Source organism: Erpetoichthys calabaricus, chromosome 2 (genome assembly GCF_900747795.2).
Source record: "Erpetoichthys calabaricus chromosome 2, fErpCal1.3, whole genome shotgun sequence".
NCBI lineage: Eukaryota > Metazoa > Chordata > Cladistia > Polypteriformes > Polypteridae > Erpetoichthys > Erpetoichthys calabaricus.
The window spans coordinates 325095848-325122946 of NC_041395.2; the positions used below are offsets into that span (position 1 = coordinate 325095848).

The 27099-nt window shown below is 38.8% G+C and overlaps 1 protein-coding gene across 2 annotated transcripts in view; it reads left to right on the top strand.

Moving 5' to 3' along the window:
* The first annotated feature begins 1698 nt into the window (after positions 1–1698).
* The window catches only part of hspa12a (heat shock protein 12A), a 183537-nt gene continuing 158136 nt past the window's right edge, over positions 1699–27099 (top strand). For both annotated transcript variants that reach the window (XM_028796009.2, XM_051923467.1), the window contains exon 1: positions 1699–2061. In XM_028796009.2, coding sequence (XP_028651842.1) covers positions 2022–2061 — 40 coding nt within the window. In that variant the 5' untranslated portion in view covers positions 1699–2021. The remainder of the gene's footprint in view (positions 2062–27099) is intronic.

The window sequence follows — 27099 nt, forward strand, 5'->3', positions numbered from 1 at the left end:
GAGTCATGGTTGTGAATCTTCCATTCTGCAGAGAAAGGAAGAGAAAAGGCATTAGTCAAAAGTGCCCCCTGGTTTTCCGGATGAATATTATAATTATCCAAGCTGTTAAACTTTCCCCAATGTGCATGTAAGTGACTATGTATATGGTCACAAATGGGCACCTGAGGATCATCATCCAGGCTTGGACAAGGTATGCAATAACTCACTGGTACAGGAGGGGATGTCAAAGCTAATCGTATCTTTTCTTTTCTTGTCCCTAGCTCAGTGAAACCACCCACGAAGTGCATGTCTACCACGACCACACAAAAATAAATCACGCCCCTTAAGGTCAGGAAGGTATAAAGCTGAGGTGCTCATTGAGGATAGTATCTCAGAACTTCATTCCTCATGCGTGAGCATCCAATGCAGACCCGGTTGAGAGTGCTGATTGTTTAGAAAAGCCATTGAGGCTAAAAAAGCAGATATTACACCTGTTTTCAGTTGTATCACTGCACGCTCATTTCTGTTCTATTGCTTGGAAGGCTGCTCTAAATGGGATGACCTGGTTGAAACCCCAAAATTTCTTTTGTTTGCCTGGTCCTTGCTTACCACTTCCACCTGCCGTGCTCTCTCTCTCTCTCTTTATACAGTATGTATATGAGAGAGAGAGAGCAACTATCATGGTGTGCTCTGTAATGAGGTATTTTGCATGCTGCATATAATAAAAATTACATTCATCTTCATATTATATAGCACTTTTCACAGAAGGAACTATAAAAAGATACCTTATGAGGAGCAATACAAATCACAAATGTCTATTAATTTTCAGCTTATATAACATTTTACATTTAATATTATGACATTCACCTTCAGGAATTATTATATATATTATCTTATATGGTGCCTTTTTCTATAGACATTACAGGTTTAACACAAATCAGGCAGAAAGTGTACTTTCACTTACAAAATTTGTGAGCAGTATTTAAGTACATATTTAAAACTGCAACTAAATCCTGACTTGATAAAAAATTGCCTTTGTATGCATTGTATTTTATTGTACATTATAATAAGGTGATGAGATGGTGTAGTAGGTAACATGGGTGCCTCAGAGCTCCTGAGTTGAAATTAGGCTCTGTGGCAAACTGTAAATCAGAGAAGAGTTTACAGATTCTCCCACTGTCTCCCTGAGAGGTGCCTGCTAAGTTAATCGGGATCTGTAAATGGGCCAGCTGTGAGTGAGTGTGCCCTGGACTAGAGGGGCACCCTGTGCACAATTGGTTCTTACAATGTACTCAGTGCTGCCCCCTGTGAAGGTCAAATAAAGAATCTCACATAGGTTATAGCATATATTTTATCATGCTGAACTCTCTCATAATCTATCATACTTTAGAAATCAAACACTAAAGATAACAGTTAAACTTTAGTTTACATAACACTTTTCAGAATGAGCTTTAGTAATGATTCTTGCAAAGTTATAAACTATAATGACGCACTTTGCAAGGTTCTTTGTATTGGTATTCACTATCAAAAGCAGATCCTAAAACATCCTTGCAGATCACACTGGAAACCTGTAGAACGAGGCACGTAAAAGAAAGGCTGCCACTCCCCTGCGCATCTGCGGAGATGTCATGAGAAGAAAAATAAGGAGGTGAGTGAATTGGGCGGCAAGAGGGCTACTGCACTGCAGTGACAGTAGGAGACGAGCGCGCGCATTCAGGCCGAGAGGCGTGGTCGAAGCTTGGGATAGACGGGCTGCAGTCGCTCAACGGTCACTGCGCGCGCTCTCTGAACGAGGGGCGTGGCCGCAGTACGGCCGGTGAGCTCGCGCGGCGTGCGGAGACTCGGGCTAGTTGTCGGGACCGCGCCATCTGCAGGAAGGCTCATGAGGAGAAAGGAAAAGTGTGTGTGGCGACACTGGCGAATGCGAGACATACAGCGGTAGAAACGGACAGAGTGCGCTCTAACATTACATTCCCAACGCGACTCAAGGATTTGATTCCTAGCGGAGGCTTCCAAATCACAAGATACACGAAGGAAAAACAATGACGGAGAAGGAGTGCGTGACTGATACCGGCACTGCAGGTAAGTCGAGGGAGAGGGCAACCGGCTAGCGGGACGCTGCGCTGATGTGCGGAACTTTGAGGAGATGCAGTTAGCAACACGCGCCCGCCTATTTGATTCAAGTTTGTCAAGCAGTTCTGTTAGTGTTGTCCGCAGTGTGCGATTTTGTGATTTTTGTGATGAAGGTGAAGAAGAGGAGAAGGGGGAGATCGTACAATGGATCCCCCTACTCCCAAAGAGGTCAGCGTGAGTGTGGGAAGAGAGCCCCCCGCACGGAGCGCCATAGAGAAAGATGCAATGCAGCAAAACCCGCTCAATGACTTCCAGGTGAAATAACACAAACCGGGCAAACCCAACCCCCAGCCGTGGGGACCCCCGCCTGTTTTGTGACCATTTGGAACAGTCCACGGTCCTCGGCGCACTATTTGCCAGTGCAGGCTGAGAACTCGGTAGGCTTGCCTTTCCGTCCTCTGTCTTGTCATTAATGAGAGTTTACTAGCAGGTAGACGTGCTTTCTAGCGAGCTTGTGGGCGCTGTGCCTTCAGAGTTCACTGCGTGAGAAGTGTGGAACTTCTAACCCGTTCGCATTTGTGATCTTTTTACTTCCATCAAAGACATAGATGCCTCAATATTGGTAGTAGATCAAATTTTATTTTTTTTAGACTTAAGTGCTGTCATAACTAAATACGATATTCCAGTACCGATTACACAAACTGGAATGGATGCTAGTCTGTCAATAGTGTACGTAACAAATCCTCACTTGTAAGAGACAATTTCATGTGTTTGGGCTGTGGGAGGAAATTAGATTACCTGGAGGAAAAAACATTGCCAGAGGCAGGAGAACTTGCAAAACCATACACAGAAGGTGACCCATTCAGGAGATCCATAAGTGGTCCGTGCACTGTGAGGTGCCACCCAGTCCTCATAAATAATGTGATTGTATTATTAGGTTGAAACGCCTGGCCCGATGTCAGTGTGTGTGGAGTTTTTTCCCCAAGTTTACTTTCTCCACATTTTTTTAATGTATAATTTGTGTGAATGTTCTTTTGGTGCAGTCATAAGCACTGCAGTCTAAATATCTCAGTACCAGGTGACCAATCATATTATGAGTCTTGCATATTTTGTATCTGTGTGAATTTTTAAAACAGTTTTTCCTCTAATATTATTTTGATATCCATCTTTAACCCAGTATTGTCAGGATACTGTTTTGGCTTCTTTTGACACAAAAAGTGTGGTAAGAGTGTTGAATGAATGTGTGGATGGAAGAAGAATAAAGTATTTTAACATATTCTGTGGTTATTTGACTTGTAGGTTACCTGGGTTAGAATTCCACCCTGATCACTATCTGTGGGGAGTTTTCATGTTCTCCATGTGTTTGTGTTGTTTTTTTCTAGGCACACATTTATCTTCTGACATCTCAAGGATATGTGTTAGGATATGTGTTACCTGTTAAATCTGAATTGCCCTGATATGAATGAATATGCCAGTGTATAGAATTGTGCCCAATTATGGGCGAGGCTGGTGTTAAACCCAGAGTTAGCCAGTACATTTTGGCATATTTTGCTTGGATAGGTTCTAGTTTACAAACATCCAATAATGCAAAAAGAAAAAAACAATCAGAAAATGGATGGGTGTTCCTTGTTAGGATATGTGTTACCTGTTAAATCTGGATTGCCCTGATATGAATGAGTATGCCAGTGTATAGAATTGTGCCCAATTATGGGCGAGGCTGGTGTTAAACCCAGAGTTAGCCAGTACATTTTGGCATATTTTGCTTGGATAGGTTCTAGTTTACAAACATCCAATAATGCAAAAAGAAAAAAACAATCAGAAAATGGATGGGTGTTCCTAAGTGCTTGTGTAAATACAGTATTAGAATTTAACCAGGTAGCATCTTTCTTATACTTAACAGTTTCCTTATCATAGATACAGTCTTTAATTATTATCTAATGCATAAGCATTGGGCTGTATACAACGCTGGCTTTAGTGGATATGCATCCATAATTTTGATCTTGCTAAACTGGTTTGCAGCTTTTACATTGAATAGACAAAACATTTTGAGTTACTTGTACTTTGAGCATATAAATCTTGCAAATCTGTGTAAGTCAGAACATTTGCAAAAGACAAATGTTCTGCCATAAAATATAAAGTTAACTGACATGCCTGATAATTCATGCTCTCCACTGCAGTAGTATAATCTGCCCACAACTGCTATCACTTAAATAAAAGAAGTGCAGTCTGCTCTGTGTGAAATATCTGCTGTCATACATACCAGTGATGCCAGCAATGATTGTAATCATGTCTTTTAAAAAAATCTTCACAGTAATGTAAGAATTTTGATTTTTTTTTTGTTTTTTGTTACATTTATCACTGGCTGTATCACTTGTAAGTGATCTTGTGTAGACTAATGGGGTTGCTCATGTACGCCCAATATGTTTTTTAGGATAGAGAAATGCTCTGCTCTAGTGCTAAAGAACTACACCTGTGCTCATGAATCTGCATGCTAACTACCCATGAATTCTGTAGTAGAGTTCCTTCCTCATGCAGAATACATGTGAATTCTAGCCTGTGAGGAACTGCAATCAATTACAGTGTATGGATTCTTAATGTTTAAGCGTGATGTTAAACAAAATCTCCTGGGTTGTAGGCTTGAGGCTGCACTCAATAATCAGATCCTTGAGTATTTTGTTTTAGTTGACATGTAGTAATGGGTTGGCACCCTGCCCAGGATTGGTTCCTGCCTTGTGCCCTGTGTTGGCTGGGATTGGCTCCAGCAGACCCCCGTGACCCTGTGTTCGGATTCAGCGGGTTGGAAAATGGATGGATGGATGGATGACATGTAGTATTAATACATACTGTATTTGTATTATGTATTGTAAATACATATTACAACTTGTAAATGATCATATGGTTTATCTTGTTACTTCAATTAGTATTTTTTTTTGTGTGTTTTAAGCTATTTGTGATAATGTGCATTGTGAAGGACTTTTTAATAGAATTATTTTTTTTAGTTCATTACAGTTAGGGTAATCGGCTTGTTGTGTGTAAGCGTATATGTTTGTATGGTGTTCATGTGGCTGGCATTTATTGGGACACTTGGTTATACTGTTAGGGTGGATTAGTGACTTCTTTCAACAGCCTAGCATTCTAACAAGAGTTTTGGTCCAACCTTATACTCAGTCCCATGCAGGTTGGCTGTGTCTCCTAACCCTACCCAAAAAAAAAAAAAAGGCTCAGAAAATGGGCGAGATTTAGTATACTCTTTAAAATGTGGAGTGTGTCTTGCACCTTTAGTTTTTTTTCTTGCTGTTGGGACTGAAATCATGAAGTTGATAATAATGTTGTGACTGCAAATTTCTGGCTCAAACTCACAGTGGTCAGTTATCAAGTTTGTTTCAGCATAATGTGTTTAGAAGGGTCTTTGCCCCTCTTTTGTTTTCAATATATATTTAAAATATTCTGTATCTTTCTGTTTGTCACTTGACTCATTTATTTAATTGATTTAAATTTTGCCTTGTAGTTTTAAATTATATTGTCTTTAAGATCTTTGGATTAATCTTGTGTTTGAGTATTTTGTAGATTTATTTTATTACTAGGGCGGCACGGTGGCGCAGTGGGTAGCGCTGCTGCCTCGCAGTTGGGAGACCTGGGGACCCGGGTTCGCTTCCCGGGTCCTCCCTGCGTGGAGTTTGCATGTTCTCCCCGTGTCTGCGTGGGTTTCCTCCGGGCGCTCCGGTTTCCTCCCACAGTCCAAAGACATGCAGGTTAGGTGGATTGGCGATTCTAAATTGGCCCTAGTGTGTGCTTGGTGTGTGGGTGTGTTTGTGTGTGTCCTGCGGTGGGTTGGCACCCTGCCCAGGATTGGTTCCATGCCTTGTGCCCTGTGTTGGCTGGGATTGGCTCCAGCAGACCCCCGTGACCCTGTGTTCGGATTCAGCGGGTTGGAAAATGGATGGATGGATGGATTTTATTACTATTATTATCTGTGTAGTTTTCTTGTGGTGCTTTATATTTATATTCTTTATTGTTGTGTGAAGTGCTGTGAAAGCACAATATAAAAGAATGATTAAAGGGTAGAACCCTGGCGCAGCTGGGCTCGCTTCCCGGGTCCTCCCTCCGTGGAATTTGCATGTTCTCCCCATGTCTGTGTGGGTCTCCTCCGGGTGCTCCGGTTTCCTCCCACAGTCCAAAGACATGCAGGTTAGGTGCATTGGTGATCCTAAATTGTGCTTGGTGTGAGTGTGTGTGTGTGCCCTGTGATGGGCTGGCACCCTGCCCGGGATTTGTTCCTGCCTTGCTTCCTGTGTTGCTTGGGATTGGCTCCAGCAGACCCCCCATGACCCTGTGTTAGGATATAGTGGGTTGGATAATGACTGACTGACACTGGTGCAGTTGTTGTCTATGCTGCTTCATAGCTCCAGAGTTGTGTTTGTGTCAGGCCCATTATCTGTATGAAATTGGCACATTCCCTGCATGTCCGTGTCTTATTCCCTTTTTAATTCTGGTTTTCTTGTATTTTGCTCTCTTGTTTAAAAAAAAATGTGTGAGTTTGGTTGATTGACAACACTAAAGTGGAATTGTTGTGGTTATGTCTGTGAGTGTGCTCAGTGATGGATAGGCAGCTGTGTTTCTGGGATAGATGGCTGCTTCCAGCATCTTTAAACTGGATTTAGTATGATTAAAAATGAACAAATTAATGAAATGTGATCTGACAGTATTAGGAGAGCTTTAGATGCAACTGCAGCTTTTGGCCAATCTGAGGAATGCAAAATGTTTTCCTACCCTGGAAAAGTTAAATTAAGCACAAGTAGCATATACAGTAGCATCCTTCCTATGCCCCGTGTTTATTTCTTTCATCCTTTTGTAGGAGCTTTGAGACCTGGATTTTTACTTTGAGGTATATCCTCCCATTTAAAAGCATCCTAAATGTATTCACAATGCAAATGTTTTGGGAGACATCACAAAGAGCTATTGTTCACGCTTGGGGGGTGGGTGTGTGTGTGTGTGTGGGGGGGGGGGGGGGGTGCATTGTTCTACAGCTTTCACTGGCAAAAAAAGAAAAAAAACCCAAAAACTCTTTGAGATGCATTTTTCAAATCCAGGGAAGTCTTTATTTATATTTCAACAGGAAGTCATGGCTACAGAACACAGGGAAGCACATCCCCCATTTGAAAGACATGCAGCACAAGCTGATATGAGCAAGAACTCAGTTGAAAAGTGCACTGATGATCATCATCTCTCCTGCCAACAGACAGCTGGAGTTTAATGACTAAAGAGGATAAACTCAAATTCACATTACTGCTGAGTAGTGGTGCAGCATTTCTTTAAATTTTTTAGTATTCCAGGTATAGGCTGATGCACACAGCTACACTTGAGAAAATGAGCTTTATAGCAAATATGCAATACTTAAAAAGTAATCATTTAAAAACTATGATGTAAAGTGGAAGAATTCATATATTTTTTTAAAGTTTTGCTTGCTTTATAGTTTTGCTATGGTAGACAGAGAAAATTATTTCGGCAATGAACTGTTAAGTAGAATAAGTATGTTAAAAAATTGATTTAAAGATACAGCAGCTCACAATCAAACTCTTTGCAACTTGAAAGCCATAGGAAGCTGTGCTGCTCTGGCTGCTAGGACTATGCATTCTAATTAATTTGACGCTTAAGTACCTGTAAGGGTTATAGAATGGTTATTTGGCTAGCCATTAATTATACTTTTACCGATAGTAGAGATCATCACCTCACCCGTCCTTTTCAAAATAAACAGCAGCCGAAGGGATTTTTTTTCTTCCTGCCTGCCATGTTTAAATATTAAAATATAAAGTTAATTGACATCCCTGATAATTCATGCTCTCCACTGCAGTAGTATAACCTGCCCACAACTGCTATCACTTAAATAAGATAAGTAATAACTGTAGCCTTTACAGTATTTCAGTTTAATCCTAGTTTCTGTTTTTGTAAATAATGTGTGATTCTTGAAATCCAATGCAGGTACTGGGAGATAAAGGAAGCAGTTTGCCATATATATATTGTAGTAGGGGGCTTTGCCACCTGCTTGCTTCGCTCGCCAACAACCTTGCCTGCGCTACACCCCAGCTACTTTGCATCTCTGCCGCTCACGTATGTGGATTTCACTTTCACCAAACAACAAATCTTTTAATTCTTGCAGATAGGCCTCTTCATTGGGAAGAAACACTACTTTTCCCTGATGGTAACATGAATTAAACGATCTACAAGTCTCCGACTTAAAGTTTAAAACTGAACAATAACTACATACTTCTGTCATATCACCTATGTCCATATATTCTATCTCTTTTTGCTGTTCCGTTATTTCACCAAGTAATAATTTCCATTTGTTAGGGCTAATGCGATCTTTACTATCAGTTTTTTGAGACTTACTCTGCATGTGTATCATGCCAACGTTTTTGAACCTCTATACAATGTTCTACTTTGTCTTCTATTCTTTGTCTTTTATTTCCGACCCCGCTTGGCACTGAGAGCACAGGAACTGTGTCTGACAATAGCATTCACATGAATGAGAAGTGATTGGACCGTGGGCGTGGTTGTAAATGTTTGAGAGGAGGGCGGGACTTGTTAAAATCTCTTGGCAAAAAATCTCGTCTTGCGGGTGATGAAATTATCTCAGAGAAAGTCTCGTCCCAGGATTTCCTTTTATAATAGAGAGATATATTTTTGTATTCAATAAAATTATATATATTTTTTTGTTTTATTGTGGGTTATTGTGGCAGTCCTAGTAACTGAGCAATTAGGTTCTAGTGTTTATACTGTAACTAGCTGTGTAAGCCTGTGCTGTAAATAGCCTGGGGTTCTAGAAACTATTGAAATCATAAGAAAAAAATTGAAATGTAGAGATGTCGGGTAATTGAAAGGAACTACTCTGGGCATCTCTCTTGTAGGAGGTTTCGTTTTGCCGGCGTGCTCGCATCACTTGTGCATTAGTGGCAGGAGGAAAAGTAAAAGGGATACCATTTTGCCGATATTAGTGGCTAAGCGACTTTGTCTTTCTTCGGAGGTTTTGTTTTGCTGATGTGCTCGCCTCGCTTATGTTATTAGTGGCTGAGCAAGTTTTCTGTTTCCTCGGCGGTGGAGGCCTTACCCAGACTCCACCTCTCACTTCTGGGCCAGACAGACAAACACACACACACTTCCACGCACAGATGTTTATATATAAGATACCTTTGACAGTGTTAAATCAGAGTGCATATGCAAAAACTATAATTGTGAAGTTTAACTTTTGTAGTGCAATTTCTGTGCAGCTGTGGCAAAATCTAAAAGGGATTTACTGGAATTGACTTTTAAATGCGGACACAGTTGAGGAGCATTGGAACAGATTTAAAAAGTTTAAATTTTCCAAATTTCCTTCTGGGGACAAAAATAAGTTTTTTTTTTCTCTATCTATCTGTGAAATGAAAGAAGACTCTGCTGTGGGTAAATAATTAGATTACAAAGAAGCAGCAAAGGAATTAATAGCTGCATGAGGTGAACAAGGCAAAAGTATCCAGCACTAACTGTAGGACATATGAGAGCAACTGTTAAAAATGATATTAGGAGAGCTTAAAGGCAATTAGAAATATTGCAGAAAAGGTAAAAGCTGAGGAAAAGATTCTTTCAGTATTTTAGTAGTAAAAGAATAGTCTAAGAGGAGGTGAAGAGTATTAGGAATATTCAAGGGGGAATTAAAATATTCAGACAGTGAGGAAATTCCTAAGGACTGGAAGGCTGAAAATATTATCCCATTATATTAAAAGGGTCATCGGGTGGATTCAAATAACTCTAGCCTGATAAGTATAACATTAATCAGGTGTAAATTAATGTATAGAATTTTTAAGGAAAAGGTTGAGCTTCATATGGCAAGAACAGATGTGTTAGTGAGGAGTCAGCATGGGTTCACACTGGGGGGGTGGGGGGTTGTGTTTCACTAATAAGCTGGAAGTCTTTGAGGAAACAACAAACGGATACGATCAGGAAGGTGCATATGATGTAATTTGTTTTGATTTTCAGAAAACCTTTGGTAACACCTCTTAAGAAAAGCTAGAGATCAAATTAAAGAAGTGGGAGTTCAGGATGTAGTGTGTAGATGGGTGCAAAATTGGCTCAGAGTCAGGGTTCCCCTCACCATAACCCTTTGCTTTCTATCAGAATTAGATGATGTTGGAATTGAGGTCCCTCAGGGGTCAGTGTTGGGCTCACCGCTCTTTTGTTTACAAATAATTACCTTTTTGTGTGCATGCAAGCCTTTGCACTTGACTACATCCCACTGTGTGTTACAAATATTTGCCCAATGGAAACAGTATTTATTGCCCTTAAGTGTTTACAATCCCTCCAATGTTGGCGTCATTTATAAATTTCACAGGTTTGCTCATTATGCCTGAATCTATGTCATTAACATAAACCAAAAAATAATCACTCATCTGATCATCCCATGTGGAGCATTCTTCTTATTTATACTGTTCCTTCCAATAAACCAACTTAAAATCTGGTCTTGAAACTTATATCTGATCACAGTTCATATGTACAGTAGATTCTGAAAATATTCAGACCCTTTCAGTCCTCCGCACTTGTTGTAGATGTAATTTTAAATGAAAATATTTGCCATTTTTGCCCAGCAATCTACACTCAAAAGCTCATAATGACAAAGAGAAAACAAGTTTTTAGAAAGTTTTGCAAATTTTATAAAATGTAATACAAATCAAAAAGTGAAATCTTTCATTGGTAGAAGTATTTAGGCCCTTTGCTATGGCAGTCCAAATTCTGGCTAGATGCTTCCTGTTTGCTTTAGTAATCCTTAAGATGTGTCTAGAATGTGATTGGAGGCCACCTGTTACAAAATGAATTGGTTGGACATCATTTAGAAAGGCACATATGTGTGTACCTGTGTATGTAAGGTTTCACCATTCACACTTCATGTCAGGAATAAAAACAACAAGCCATGACATCCCAAGAACTCTCTGTAGACCCCTGTGATCAAATTGTGGTGAGGCATAAATCAGGGTAAGGGGATAAAACCCATTCTAACACTGAAAGTATCCTCAACTGTTGTGATAAAGCCCATTCTAACACTGTAAGTATCCTCAACTATTGTGAAGCATAAGAAGTTTGGAACCATTAGGACCTTTCCTGGAGTTGGCCATCCAGCCAAACTGAGTAATTGGGCAACAAGGGCCTTCGTCAGGGAGGGGACCAAGACCTCAGTTCTCACTTTCATAGAGCTTTAGAAGCTCTCCGCTGAGATGGGATAACCTATCGGAAGGACAGTTATCTCAGGAGCACTCCATCAGTCAGGTGTTCATGGTAGAGTAGCCAGATAGAAGTCTCTCTTCAGGAAAGGTCTGCCAAATGGTATTTAAAGGATTCTGAGAATAAAGGAAAAGGAAAAAAGATCCCGTGGTCTGATGAGACAAAAACTGAACTGTTTGGGCAGAACTCCAAGCACTGTGTCTGGAAAGGACCAGGCCCAGCTTATCACCTGTCTAATACCATCCTTATGGTGAAGCATTTTGGAGGCAGCATTATGCTGTGGGGAAGTTGTCAGCAGCAGGGACAAGGAGACTGCTTAGAATTGAAGGAAGGAGAAATTCAGCCAAATAAAGAGAAGTCCCTGAAGAAAACCTGCGCACTAACTTAGACTGGGGTGATGGATGACATTTCAGTATGACAGTGACCAGATACATATTGCCAGGACAATGCAGATATGACTTCTGGACAAGTCTCTGACTGTCTTTGAGTGGCACTGCCAAAGCCCAGATTTAAATCCCATGTGTGGAGAAACCTAAATATGGCAGTTTACAGACCCTTCCCATCCATTCTAACAGAACTTGAGAGGATCTGCCAGGAAGAATGGCATAAACCGCCCAAATCCAGGTGTGGAAAGCTTATAGAGACTTACCCAAAGAGACTTAAAGCTGGATTTGCTAAGTGGGCTTCTACAAAGTACTGAATTAAGGGGTTGAGTACGTGAATGAATGAGATATTTCAATTATTGTTTTTCAATAAATTTGCAAACCTAATTGAAAACACATTTTTACTTTGTCTTTATGGGATATTGAATGTAATGTATTGTATTATGTAATGTAATATATTAAAATTTAATCTACGGCACTTTAAAGTGTGCAGCTAGTTATGGGGTTAGAATGCTTTCTGATTACAATGTAGTTTGGGCCCTGCTTTGTTTGGGTCCTCTGATCAATTCCCAATTTTGAAATGAACAGAATTAATCATTCTTTGAAATCATTATCTTTATTATTTACGTTTGAGCAGCCCACCTGCTCAGTCACTTTTCAATCTCAGTTCACCAGTTTGAAAAAAAAAAAAAAAAAATTCCTAAAGTATTACTATTGGCTACAATTTTCAGTAACTTGGCAAGAGCAATTTTTAAAAATTTCATGCATACTTGGGATGTCCCAGAATGATTCAATTAAGGAGAGACATTGAAGATTTCATCTGCACCTTGGAGAAGTGCAAAACGTAAAAAAGTGGTGAAAGTTTCCTTTTTTTTTTTTTTTTGTAACATTTGCTTATGTAGTTGGGTGCATTGATGCTTAACACCTGGTCACCATCTGGAGTGGTTAACTTCTCATTACACAGTAAAAAACAACACTTTACAATTTTGCCTATAGGTAAACACTGACAGCCTGGTACTGTGTTTAACAGGTTAACACAAGGGTAAGTTGTAGTGCACAATGAATTTAACCAATAATTGGTGCCTCACTCTTTATTTTGTTTGTTTTGTTAATGGCTATACAGACATGTAACTATTTTCCCTACACTCTCAGCTTAAGCTTGAACACAAAAGTATTTTGCCTAGTGGTATTAAAAGCTTTTTACTTAATACATGCAGCCATACACTAGATACAAATAATTTTAATGCTTGAGGCAAGGCCATTTTGTAATATAAATATTCATAGACAATTTACAAAACAATATAGAGCTGAAGGTCAAGGACAACATCATCTACATAGCCAAGAACTTGTCGAAATGGTTATGGAGAAACATAGGGAGAAAGGGCATATAAGATGTTATATCATTTATTGGAGTAATTCTTGTAAATAGTTTTTCAATAAGATAGTAAGAGTAGCTCGCACACCCTGCTGCTTGCTCGCCAGCTCTCTGTCACAGTACTTAACATCTAAGTGATGTCTAGTTGGAATTCATCAAGACATCCAGACTGGATCTTTTCTTTGAATTAAACCACCTGGACACTGCTGAAGAGCCAAGCTCTCCGTCATAGACAAGACGTTTGCCAAGATCCTGATGTAAATAGATACTCCTGTTCTGGGGATATTGATGTGCTGTCCTTTTGTGTCTTGACAGCCATTTGTTTCAACAAGACAAATCAGTATTAAAAGTCAAAACTAAGTGCTGTTTTTTTATCTAATGCAGTTTGTCCTTCACCTCTATTTTAAGGTGTGTTTGTTTTTGGACTCGTAGTAAAGCTACAAGATTAAACAAAACAGTTCATCAGAGAGCCTGCGCATAATCCAAGTGTTGGGTCAAAAAAATATTTGAGCAGATTTTTGAGAATTTTAAGGCAGAATAGAAATGGTGATGCACAGTCTCTGGAGGGGGATAAGGGAGGTGGGAGCTGCAGTTGTCCTACAGGTAGCACTTTAACACTAGAAGCAGACAGCCATTTCTCTACAACAAGAAAAAAAAAAACTGTCAAATGTTCATTTTATTTTAAAATTTTCATTTTAAAAATAGAACCTGATGTCTATATGCAGTTTACAATATATTTGTATGTATATGTAGGTTTTCTCTGTGAACTTCATTTGTATTAGGTTATAGATAGACAGAATTGGTCCCCAGGGGGAAAATTGCTTTTTACAAAAGCTCTTTTTATAAATAAATACATACATAAATAGGTAGACAGATACATATAAATATACACACATACTTTTTAAATAAATAAATACATACAAAAATAGATAAATATAAATACACACACACAGTATGGTTTGAATATACATCAGAGTAACTACAAAGGAAGAATATTTAAAAAGACAGAAAACGTCTGACTCGTTTGACTGTTGGTATTAAGGAGCTCCGGTCTCATTTCTTGACACACTTCTGCTGAATTTTTTATTGGCTGAAAGTCCTCAGTGTTAGTGTGCCACAGAGAGGATATGCAGTATTGTGCATAATAGCACTCAATTTTGTTTTCATTCTCTCATCCTCAACTACCTATAAGGGGTCCAGAGTGCTTCCCATAACCGATGCTGCCCTTTTTATTAGATTGATGATTTGGTGGGCCTCTCTTGAAGTGAGATTACCAGCTTAGTACACCACAGCGCTCAAGATCTCACTCGACATCATAGAGTTGTAGACGATGTGAAGGATGTTACTACTCACATTACACAGTCTCCCAGGAAAAAAGCCTGCTCTGCTGTTTCCAATATAGTTCCTCTGTTTTATGAGACCAGTCCAATCTGTTGTTGAATTGGAACCCCAAGTTCTTGTAGGAGTGTACCACCTCTACATCAAAACCTAGAATAGTGACTAGATGTAGAAGCTCTTAGGTGTGGTGAAAGTCAATAAGCAGTTCCTTGGTTTTGCAGATTTAACTGCAGACTGTTCTCTTTGCTCTAAGAAACAAAGTTCTCCACCTGAATCCTGTACTCTCTCACCCCTGTTTATCAATACACCCTGTAAGTGCAGAATCATCTGAGAATTTCTGCAAATCACATGACCTGGTGTTATATTTGTAGTCTGAGACGTACAGAGTGAAAAGAGATGGAGACAGACTTGTTCCTTGAGGTGCTCCAGTGTTGCTCATATCCACATCAGAAACACAGTCCGTGAGTCTCACAGACTGCGGCCTACCCGACAGGCAGTCCATTATCCAGGACAACGTAGGCCTCATCCACCTGCATATCTCTTTTGAGTTTACCACTTAACATGGATGGCCTGATGGTATTGAAGGCACTGGAGAAATCAAAAAACACAGTCCACACTGTGCTCCCAGCTTTGTCCAGGTGAGAATAAACCTCATGGAGCAGATAGATAATTACATCCTCCACTTCAATCTTTGTCTTATAGGCAAACTCCAGTGGGTCCAGGTGATAGAACACAAGAGGACTCGCATAGTCCAGGGCCAGTCTCTTAAAGGCCTTCATGATGAGAGATGCAAGTGCCACTGGTTTGTAGTCATTAGGTGAAGAGGCACCTGGCTCCTTTGGGACAGGGACAATACAGGATGTTTTCCACAGCAGCGACACTTGCTGGGGCTTTAGGGACAAATTAAACAGGTGAAATAGGATACCACAAAGTTGGTCAGCTCAGGCGTTATGAACTCAAGGACTGACTCTATCTGTTCCCAGGGCTTTTCTTGTGTGTTGTTTCATTTATGACTGAAAATGGGCCTGTCTGTGAATGTTACCGACTATTAACTAGCATCCTGCTCAACATTGCCTGGATAAGCTCTGTCTTCATATGATTCTCTGATCGAAGAAACAGGTTCAGAAGATGGAACATAAGTTGGATTTGTGAGGAAATGACTAATAATAATTTGAGAATAATTGAGATGGATTTTTTATTTGATTGTAGTTCCTCTTGTGTCAGGAAGGAGTTTAATGTGCAAAGCTCAAATGTTTTCATTAATGATCTGGTTATATAATACCATCATATTAAAGTACAAAAGAGAATGTGATACAGACTAAATATTGAAACTGGCGGGTACAATACAAACATAGCAAAAATAAAAAAAAAATTAATCCAGCACTGACACATACAGGAGAAGGATTTAGTAAGTATAGCAGACGGGTTAGTTTAAGTGATCCCTGTCTTGTCATTTCTTTGGATGACTTGTTCATTCCTGCTGACTTCTTCTAGGCATCTTTTTTTATTAGTTACATGAATAGAAGTTTGCCTTGCATAATATTCACGACCGTATTAATTTGGACTATTCTGGCACAGATATCATAATCAGTTAGTGGGATTTCAATCAAAGATAATATTCTTTGCCTGAGAAAACTACAGCAAAGTTGATAGACTATTGGATGGAGGGCATGATTTAAAGGACTGTATTATATCAGTTCTGGTTCTTTTCCTTGAAAGTAGACCTCTTCCGATATCACATACAGAATCGGAATAGAAGGTTTTAAGAATGGGTATTCTGGTGCCTCCTAAAGTTGAGGAAAAGTAAATATATTCACTTTCTTAACTAAGAATGCATTAGATGACAGTACTATGATTAGTGGCCAGATGCACTGTACTTAACACGAGTGTTTGCATGCCTGTTGTGTGACTACTTGCTGTCTTCCATGTTGGCTGATATTTCATATTAAATATTTTGTTTCATTTACTTAATCTGTGCTGAATTGTGTTCTTTATTCATTCTTAAAATGATGCTTTCTTACAAATATCAAATAAATGAAGGTTAAAGAATTGCTGTGGAAGAGCTAATGGAGCCCCAGACACAGTGGCCATAGTTGATTTGACCATATTTTATAAAAAACATAAGTGCCCTTTATATTTTTCTCTGTGAAGATCAGTCATTATTTTGTATACCACCCTTCATAGGAGTATACCTTGACAAGGCAAACAAAATTACATTTTACAATACAAATGTTACATGCAAGATTGTTCAATACATTATTGCTATAAAAAAAATAAGCTGGAAGTGTACAGTAAAGATGAACCAGAAAAGTAAATTGAGGTGGTTAGATGACACGATAGTATAATTTAATGAGGAACGTTATAGCAATTACAGAGAAAAGAAAGTTAGAGAATACCAAGTCCTAGTAAAGTCTTTGAAAAATGAAAATGGAAAATGTCGTGTTTTGAATAAGCTATAACTAAATTATTTGAAGGAAGCAATTTGTTTGCAGTTTATATCAAACTTGTGGTTTGTTACAATTTTCTAAGTCAGTGGACCTCAGTTATAGTGCTATTGGTTAATTGGATATATCGGACATACTGTGTAACTACTTTTCTGTATACAATATTTTTATTTTTTTTGCCAGGGGCTATTATTATTAGTTCACTTGAGGTGCTTACTATTGAACATACTACATACAGTCCTTGATGGTGTTGGTGTGAAAGAGATTGCAGCGTAGCAGAACTCTGTATTAAAGCAGTATTCAGTAATATTACAAAGGTAAATTTAGGGTTGATTCATTCAAAGCTAAAACTGTCAAAACTCATAGATAGATAGATAGATACTTAGTGTCAAAGCCTAAAATAGTACTGCCCCAGGACACAGTGGATTTGAATACATGTCTCATTTCTTACTCAATGAAAAGCAATAGCCTGTTCTCTACTTATTATATTCTGTTGAATTTGAATTACCATCAACTATAGAAAATAATCGTGCTTCATTCTGTTCAATCGTGGCTTGGCCCCATTGGTTAATATGCAGTGTTTTTTTCCATCTTTTATTTCCTTGTTGTTTTTATCTTCAAATAGAGCTTAATGATGAATGTTGATTGGTATTGTGAACTTAATGATGATTTGCAGGTGATCATCAATGTTGCCTTTTTCAAAAATATAGTACAAGGCTTTGCACTGATAAACTGAATGCACTACATTTTTTGTCTTAGATTTATTGTCACATATGACACACCTCTGATTCACTGAAGTGATCAACAACACTTTATGATTTTTCTCTGTTTCTAACTATGCTCATTTCATCAAATTGACCCCTTCCCTCACACTGTTCCTTTCCATTTGAGTGCAGTGGGTCTGGCAATGCATTGTATCAGTGCATGTTCCGCAACCAAAATTTTTGTTCTAATTGTGTTTAATTCACAAAGGGAGAAACTCTCACCACTTCAGATGCTTTCGTTGGGTCATCAAGGAACATAAAAAGGTAAAACTGGGTCCTAAGGCCACAAAGGTTGAGAAAACTGCTTTAAGAAAAATGCTGTAGTCTAGCGAGACAGTGAAATTGTTAAGTGGTTGAGGGGGAAAAAAAAACACAGCAGTTGCTAATAGGGTTGTCAAATTAGCCCAAAAATAACATTCAATTTTTAAATAAGTAAATATTCAAATATATTCAAACTTGGCTTAACATTTCCACAGGTTATGTTTGTATGTGCTTTTTTTACTTTCTCATATAAAAAAAGCTGGGGTGAGGTGTCTTGCTTCTAAATAGGCACAGGAAAAGCAGTTTAATATCATGAGAAACACAGGTTTAGTTAGTAAGACAGCAACTGGGAGGGAACAGTGAGAGAAGTAAAAGAACAGACAAGAAGCAGGCAGATTGAAGGTGGACTTGGTTTATTATTTTAGAAGTGTCCAGCAGGCAGTGGCAAGGTCCAATTTATATCACGGCATTCAGAATAAAAAAGCCAGTTGGCACTTGTGGGCTCACTCAGAAAAACGGAATTGTCGCAGTACCAAGTCAGGGTCTGCACAGTCTTATCTGCATTTTTATCCTTTACAGGGACAGCAGTATTTTAATAAAGGTAGTGACTTGAATATTTTTAATTACACTTTATTGTTTTAGTCATTATGTATCAAACCAGCAGCTACGTAAGATGAGACTAATTATGGGTCAAGGCATGTTGGGTGACGAGGCTTTTTAAAATTGGGGCTTTATAGCGTAGTAATAAAAAGAAAATCACAATAATGTGTTGTTTTCCATTTGCTTTAATGAGGAGGTATTAAGTTTTAACAACAGCCCGGGATCTCTGATTTAAAAGTGAATTGGACAGAATCATATGTAAAATGAAACTTTTATAGCACAGGAGACATGTTTAGAAAAACTGCTCTTAGTACACTTGTAGACGAGTAATGGGAAAGAAAAAAAAACACACAAAGAAATAAAGGGATCTGGCTGTAAGTTTTACTAGTGAAGATTAATAACCATTCAAAATTATGAAACGGCTGTTCTTGGAAGTGAAGCGTAAAAACAGATCAGTAAAATACTGTAGCTTTGCATTGCGTGCCTAGAGTAACACAGTGCCAAAATTCATGCAGGTAAACTAAAGAATGGTTCTTTGACAATCTAATGGCATCTTTTGCCTTTGAACTACAATTTTTTTTAAGTAAATTTGAATAGCATTGTTCAAACTACCACCCTAGTTGCTGCCTTTGATGACATGGTGCTATTATTGATAACTCTTATTTGAAAACTTTGTAAGTGCTGATTAAATCTTCTGGATCAGTGCACTGGCTGGTGAGAGTTGTAGTTCCCATGTCAGCATTTGCACAAGGGTGCAGTTAAAATGAAGGGGGTAAGGGGTTTAATATATATTAAATACCTCTCTTTCTGGATCAGTTGCATGAAATTGACTAAGGTAGCAGCCCCAATGCCTGGCAAGCACTTGCTAAATGTGTGTTCTTTGAACTTGGCCGAACTTTGCTCCTTTCAGTTTTCTCCTGCAGATGGCCTTCATGTAGATAAACTGGCACGCCCCGTTACTTTATGAGATTGCTGTTAGTGTTGTGGCAAAACGTAGAATGTGGTGTGTTAGAATGTCCCACTCTTAGAGCGTTATTATTATGCACAAATTAAAAAAAACGTTTTGGCTAATTTGTTTTTTTCTATATCGTCACCAAATTTCAATCAAATCTGTCAAGGCATTTATGAGATTTTGAGGCATTTAGTTGTTCTGTTTACCCCTAAATATTGATATATTGAAAAGTCCTTTCATTGTGTACAGCTATTGCCCTAGATAGTACCATCCTGCCAAATTTCAGCTTTTTAGCTAAACAAAAAAATAGTGCTTTTATTGATGAGTGAGTCTGGCAGTCAACCTTGCTACACACACACACACACACATATATATACAGGTGCTGGTCATAAAATTAGAATATCATGACAAAGTTGATTTATTTCAGTAATTCCATTCAAAAAGTGAAACTTGTATATTAGATTCATTCATTACACACAGACTAATGTATTTCAAATGTTTATTTCTTGTAATGTTGATGATTATAACTGACAACTAATGAAAGTCCCAAATTCAGTATCTTGGAAAATTAGAATATTGTGAAAAGGTTCAATTTTGAAGACACCTGGTGCCACACTCTAAATCAGCTAATTAACTCAAAACACCTGCAAAAGCCTTTAAATGGTCTCTCAGTCTAGTTCTGTAGGCTACACAATCATGGTGAAGACTGCTGACTTGACAGTTGTCCAAAAGACGACCATTGACACCTTGCACAAGGAGGGCAAGACACAAAAGGTCATTGCTAAAGAGGCTGGCTGTTCACAGAGCTCTGTGTCCAAGCACATTAATAGAGAGGCGAAGGGAAGGACAAGATGTGGTAGAAAAAAAGTGTACAAGCAATAGGGATAACCGCACCCTGGAGAGGATTGTGAAACAAAACCCATTCAAAAATGTGGGGGAGATTCACAAAGAGTGGACTGCAGCTGGAGTCAGTGCTTCAAGAACCACCACACACAGACGTATGCAAGACATGGGTTTCAGCTGTCGCATTCCTTGTGTCAAGCCACTCTTGAACAAGAGACAGCGTCAGAAGTGTCTTGCCTAGGCTAAAGACAAAAAGGACTGGACTGCTGCTGAGTGGTCCAAAGTTATGTTCTCTGATGAAAGTAAATTTTGCATTTCCTTTGGAAATCAAGGTCCCAGAGTCTGGAGGAAGAGAGGAGAGGCACAGAATCCACGTTGCGTGAGGTCCAGTGTAAAGTTTCCACAGTCAGTAATGGTTTGGGGTGCCATGTCATCTGCTAGTGTTGGTCCATTGTGTTTTCTGAGGTCCAAGGTCAACGCAGCTGTCTACCAGGAAGTTTTAGAGCACTTCATGCTACCTGCTGCTGACTAACTTTATGGAGATGCAGATTGCATTTTCCGACAGGACCTGGCACCTGCACACAGTGCCAAAGCTACCAGTACCTGGTTTAAGGACCATGGTATCCCTGTTCTTGATTGGCCAGCAAACTCGCCTGACCTTAACCCCATAGAAAATCTATGGGGTATTGTGAAGAGGAAGATGCAATACGCCAGACCCAACAATTCAGAAGAGCTGAAGGCCACTATCAGAGCAACATGGGCTCTCATAACACCTGAGCAGTGCCACAGACTGATCGACTCCATGCCACGCCGCATTGCTGCAGTAATCCAGGCCAATGGAGCCCCAACTAAATATTGAGTGCTGTACATGCTCATACTTTTCATGTTCATACCTTTCACTTGGCCGACATTTCTAAAAATCCTTTTTTTTGCACTGGTCTTAATCGATATTCTAATTTTCCGAGATACTGAATTTGGGACTTTCATTAGTTGTCAGCTATAATCATCAACATTAAAAGAAATAAACATTTGAAATACATCAGTCTGTATGTAATGAATGAATCTAATATACAAGTTTCACTGTTTGAATGGAATTACTGAAATAAATCAACTTTGTCATGATATTCTAATTTTATGACCAGCACCTGTATATATAGTATATTAGTAGATTGCCCATACACCTGTGGAATGCTGTGGTGAGTTTTTCTATTCTTTTGTGAAAAGCTTTTCCTATAAAGTGCATGCTTAAGGGTAAACATGAAATTGTAGCCTGCTTTTGAGGCCACCTTTAGGTTGGTCTGCATGTTTACTATTATTAAAACAAGCAACTCGAAACAGCTTTGAAAAAAATTGATATTGAAAAAAAATAAACTATTTATGGTAGATTTGCTTTGTGGTTTTTCATACAAGGATGGTTTTTAAATTTTAAATATATATCATTAATCCATAATATCCACTTCAAATGTTTTGAGTAAAACATCAAAATGAAGGCATAAGCAATGGTTTTAGTTTCACATACTGTAAATGAAAGTTTGGTGATGGGGTTGAAAGTTCACTATTGAGTTAACCCTGATTCTATGATGTTTAAAACGTTGATACAAGTTGATTTTAGAATGGTGTTGATGTGTTTGTCTGTGGAAAATCTTAATCGATTGTCATTTGTTAAAATTACAAATTGTGTTAGAAAATGTTGTGCTTTTTTATTTGTGTAAACTCCTGGATGACTACACTCTGGGGAAGATGCAAAAAAGCAGACCGGGTGGTTTCTGAGAAATCCACCCTGAACGCTGAGACTTATGTTCTTGTGTCTTGTTACAGGACCCAGGCATATTGTTTTTGGTCCAGCCTGGTCTCTATATCCTTCAAAAATAGTATGGCCTATTTCTAACAATAACAACCATAAAGATTGTTAATTTAACCAGGATTTTTCTGCTCTGTTTAGTTATGCTTTGCATAATTTTTTACATGAGTAGTTCTTGAGATAACATCCATCCATCCATCCATTATCCAACCCGCTATATCCTAACTACAGGGTCACAGGGGTCTGCTGAAGCCAAACCCAGCCAACGCAGGGCGCAAGACAGGAAACAAACCCCGGGTGGAGCGCCAGCCCACCACAGGGCACACACACCAAGCACACACTAGGGACAATTTAGAATTGCCAATGCACCTGACCTGCAAGTCTTTGGACTGTGGGAGGAAACCGGAGTACCTGGAAGAAACCCATGCAGACACAGGGAGAACATGCAAACTCCATGCAGGGAGGACCTGGGAAGTGAACCCGGGTCTCCTAACTGCAAGGCAGCAGCGCTACCACTGCGTTGAGATAACATAATTAATTTAAATATACATGTATGCACACAGAGGCACATGCAAGCACACACTCAAGGACATTGATAAGTGAAGTGGTAGGACACGTAAAATCACAGAGCGGGAACAGCACATGCTGAGGTGCATAGTGTGCAGAAGTCACCAACTTTCAGTCAATAGCTACAGACATCCAAACTTCATGTGGCTTCCAGATTAGCTCAAGAACAGTGCATAGAGAGTTTCATGGGATGAGTTTCCATGGCCGAGAAGCTGCATCCAAGCCTTACATCACCAAGTGCAATGCAAAGTGTTGGATCCAGTGGTGTAAAGCCTACCGCCACTGGACTCTAGGGCAGTGCAGACGTGTCCTCTGGAGTGATGAATCACGCAATCCGATGGACGAGTCTGGGTTTGGCGGTTGCCAGGAGAACAGGACTTGTCTGACTGCATTGTGCCAAGCGTAAAGTTAAGTGGAAGGGGGATTATGATGTGGGGTTGTTTTTCAGGGGTTGTGTCTGGCCCCTTAGTTCCAGGGAAAGGAAAGCCAATCATACAAAGCCATTTGGACAATGTCATGCTCCCAACTTTGTGGGATCAGTTTGGGGATGGCAACATCATTACTCACCAGTGCACAAAGCAAGGTCTATAAAGAAATGGATGAGTGAGTTTGGTGTGGAGGAACTTGACTGGCCTGCTCAGAGCTCTGACCTCAACCCGATAGAACAAACAGCTTTGGGATGAATTAGAGCGGAGACTGCGAGCAAGCCAGGCCTTCTCGTCCAACATCAGTACCTGACCTCACAAATGCTCTCCTAGAAGAAGTGTCAAAAATTCCCATAAACACACTCCTACATCTTGTGGAAAGCCTTCCCAGAAGAGTTGAAGCTGTTATGGCTGCAAAGGGTGGGCCAACTCCATATTAAAGCCTATGTATTAAGAATGGGATGTCATTAAAGTTCATGTGTGTGTAAAGGCAGGCGTCCCAATACTTTTGGCAATATAGTGTAGCTGACGGCTTGTTTGTTCTGGCAGAGCACATACTGGATGATGACTAAGCCTACCCCAGAATGAATCGCTTTTCCCTCATTTTGTGGCTATTTTTCTGTGTTTGCAACATTTTCTCAGAAACTGATATAAACAAGAAGTCCTCCTTTCATCCTGGTATGAATAATTCTGCTGTCTTAACAGTTTAGTAGAAGTGGGTATTAACCATTGACCACATACCATCTGTAGCACGAAATATATGTACAGACGTACACTGAGCAAAATCCAGTTGCCAGTTAGCTTTGTACATTGGCAGGAATTGTCACTTTATAAATCCGAATGAAAATTCATCCTTGATTAAACACATTGGTTATCCGTTAGCGTTTGAAAACCTTGGAATGTTGAAGGCAGTTTTGACTGTTAGTGCCCACCTTACTGATATTATTTCATACTTTACTACCAAATACTCAGAAACCTTTCATGCTTTGCTTTACATCTTTTATTCTTAATTACTGTGCTTTTCAATAAAATTTGCATTGACTTGATTCATGCAATTAATTTTGCTTGATTAAATAAAAATAAATCTCTGCATATTTTGGTTGGTGATTTCAGTGATAACAAATTTCCAAAACGTAGGGCCTAATAGCTCTACTATAGGCATTTCCTGTTTTTATTAATATCCCTGAATTTTTTTCTATAACCTACAAGTATAAAGATAGGTTTTTAGAGGGTGATAGGTGATTAAGATACATTTATTTAATTGTACCCTTCTGCAAGTAATCCCAAGAGCTCAGTGCTGTTCTCCCCACACATACTGTGATAATATTAACACAGTTAGGACTATTGATCATGGCTAAGAGCTCTGATTTAATTTGTTCAATGATAAATAAAAGCAAATAAAATGTCTGAACCTAATCAGTTTAGGTCTCAGTAAAGGCAGTAATTCTGTGAGCGAGAGAACAAAATTGATAATAACAGAAAAAAGCATAATGTCTTAAAGGGAAGAGGGTTTAAATACTTCCATCAGTTTTCTAAAACTGATTTAGAACAATTAAGTTGGGTGAATCATGAACTAGGAATTGTTGCAGAAATGATGTTGTTGGCAATTTCACTTTGCTGTGACTGATATTTAAAATGTTCTAATTAAACTGGAGGCTACAGTGATGATGTATATCACATTCATATGTTTTGGATGGTAATATTTGATTGTTTATATATTGATTTTATAGAATTGACTTATTGGTTGGGGTTTCCCTGAGGCAATTTCTCTTTCTTTGGCTTAGTGAGGATGCTTGTGTGTATCAGACTCCACTAGGCCACAGTTTTATAATTACTTTTGAGTGGTTAATCAGGGCCCTGCTTAATGTTTTGTTTACAAAGACAAAATGCTTTAGTTGCCTCACATTTTTATGCAATCGTTTTGTTCACCCCACTGAAGTAAAGCTGAAAGTCTGCACTTGAACTGCATCTGAGTTGTTTCATTTAAAATTCATTGTGGTAATGTACAGAACCAAAATTAGAAAAAAGTTCTTTCTGTCCAAATATTTATAGACCTAACTGTAAGCATTAGTATCACCAGAGAAGATCTTCAGCACTTGGAGTTTCTATGAATTGCAGACTTGAAGCTGTAATTGCATGCAAGGGATATGTGACAAATCACTAAATATGACAACTGCTTTAATGGATCTACCATTTCTGTGTCCCAAACACTATGGTCTCCTGAAAAGTGTTGTCATTTCTACACGGTGTGAGTGAAATATATGCAAATACCCTTAAATTTAAGTCTGCAATGTGCATTTTAATCATGTCTGAATTGTTTGATTGGTAATTTTAAAATGTGGAGCAGAGGGGGTAAATCAATGAAAATATGTCTTTGTCCCAAACATTATGGAGTGCACTGTAGCTGCCAGTTAAAGTTAATAAAATAGAGGGTATTTTTTGGCTTTCACAGTCTATTCACTTAGGTAGATATCACTTTATTTGTCCCCAGTGGGAAATTTTGGCTGTTTATAGAAGCTCTTTAAATAAATAAATAAATAGATAGATAGATTGTTAAATATATACACACACACACACACACTGTTTGAACACACACCAGAATGACTAAAAAGAAAGAAAAGCTTCTGACAAGGCAGTCGCAGTGAGACATTATATTGCTGTATTGCTGTTGGTATAAAAGAGCTCCATTAGTGTTTCTTGACACACTTCTGCTGAATAATTCATTGGTTGAAAGCCCTCAATGTTAATGTCAGAGTGAGGATGTGCAGCATTGTTAATAATGACACACAGTTTTGTTTTAATTCTCTCATTTTCTACTATCTCCAGGTCAGTCAAAAGTGCGCTCCATAACTGAGTCTGCCCTTTTTATTAGCTTCACTTAATCAGATGTTGTTTCCTTGCAAAATTAAGTAAAGTAGTCAAATAAAAAAAGTCCGGTATGTGCCAAAAATTGAAATTAAGTTATTTTTAGCTGCATTCTATAAGTATCCTTAGGTTAGGTAGATTTTTTATTTCACAGCGAAATTTGTTTGCAAGTGAAAATTACAACACATAAGACGCTGTTACACAGATTCAAGAAAGTAAGCCAAGACACAACAACTAACAACCAGTCAGTCATTGTCCATCCCACTGTATTCTAACACAGGGTCATGGGGGTCTGCTGGATCCAATCCCAGCCAGCACAGGGTGCAAGGCAGGAACAAATCCTAGGCAGGGCGCCAGCCCACCGCAGGGGGCGTACACACACACACACACACACACACACACACACACCCACACACCAAGCACACACTAGGGACAATTTAGGATCGCCAATGCACCTAAAACCAGTATTATCATAAGTACACACACTGAAGATTATTTTTAATAGTACAAAAATAATTAAGCAGCTTTCCTTCAAGTATAGAATTCAAAATGATTATAGTTCTAGGAATAAGAATTCTTAAACATGTTGTTTTTTACCCTTGAGATAAATCTGCAGCCTGATAGCAAAACTGAAATTTAAGCCATTTTTCTCTAGTATTGCTCTGGTACTGCCTCCCTACCCCCATATACAGTGCCTATGGTAAGGGGGGTGTTTTTTACACACTTGCTTGACTATTACATTGAGCCCGAAGTTTAATTTGGCCCTGCCTATGTTGTGCTTACATCAATACAAGCTTCTTGGTGAAAACTCTAAGATTCAGGACAATAACAAATCTTTGTAGTGATGATCCAAACTAAACAGTTACCAAGATTCCCAGCATCATACCTAAAACCGCTGCACTTCAGTAACGTTTCAGGGGTTTTTAAGCTTTCTTTGCTAAAATTGTAAGAGTACATTGGTCACTGGATGTAAGTGGTGATTATTTTCTGTATCATATTCCAAGATTAATACCAGCACAAGGTGCTTTACAAAGGAACCAGTGTGCCCCATATGTTAACTGCAGTGTTTTTCATTTATTTCTTTCATTTTTATGTAGTAGAGACTTTAATTTTACAAGCTGTTGTAATCATTTATTAATATAGTTAAAATAGAAATTGATCCTCTGAAATGAAAGTAGATGAT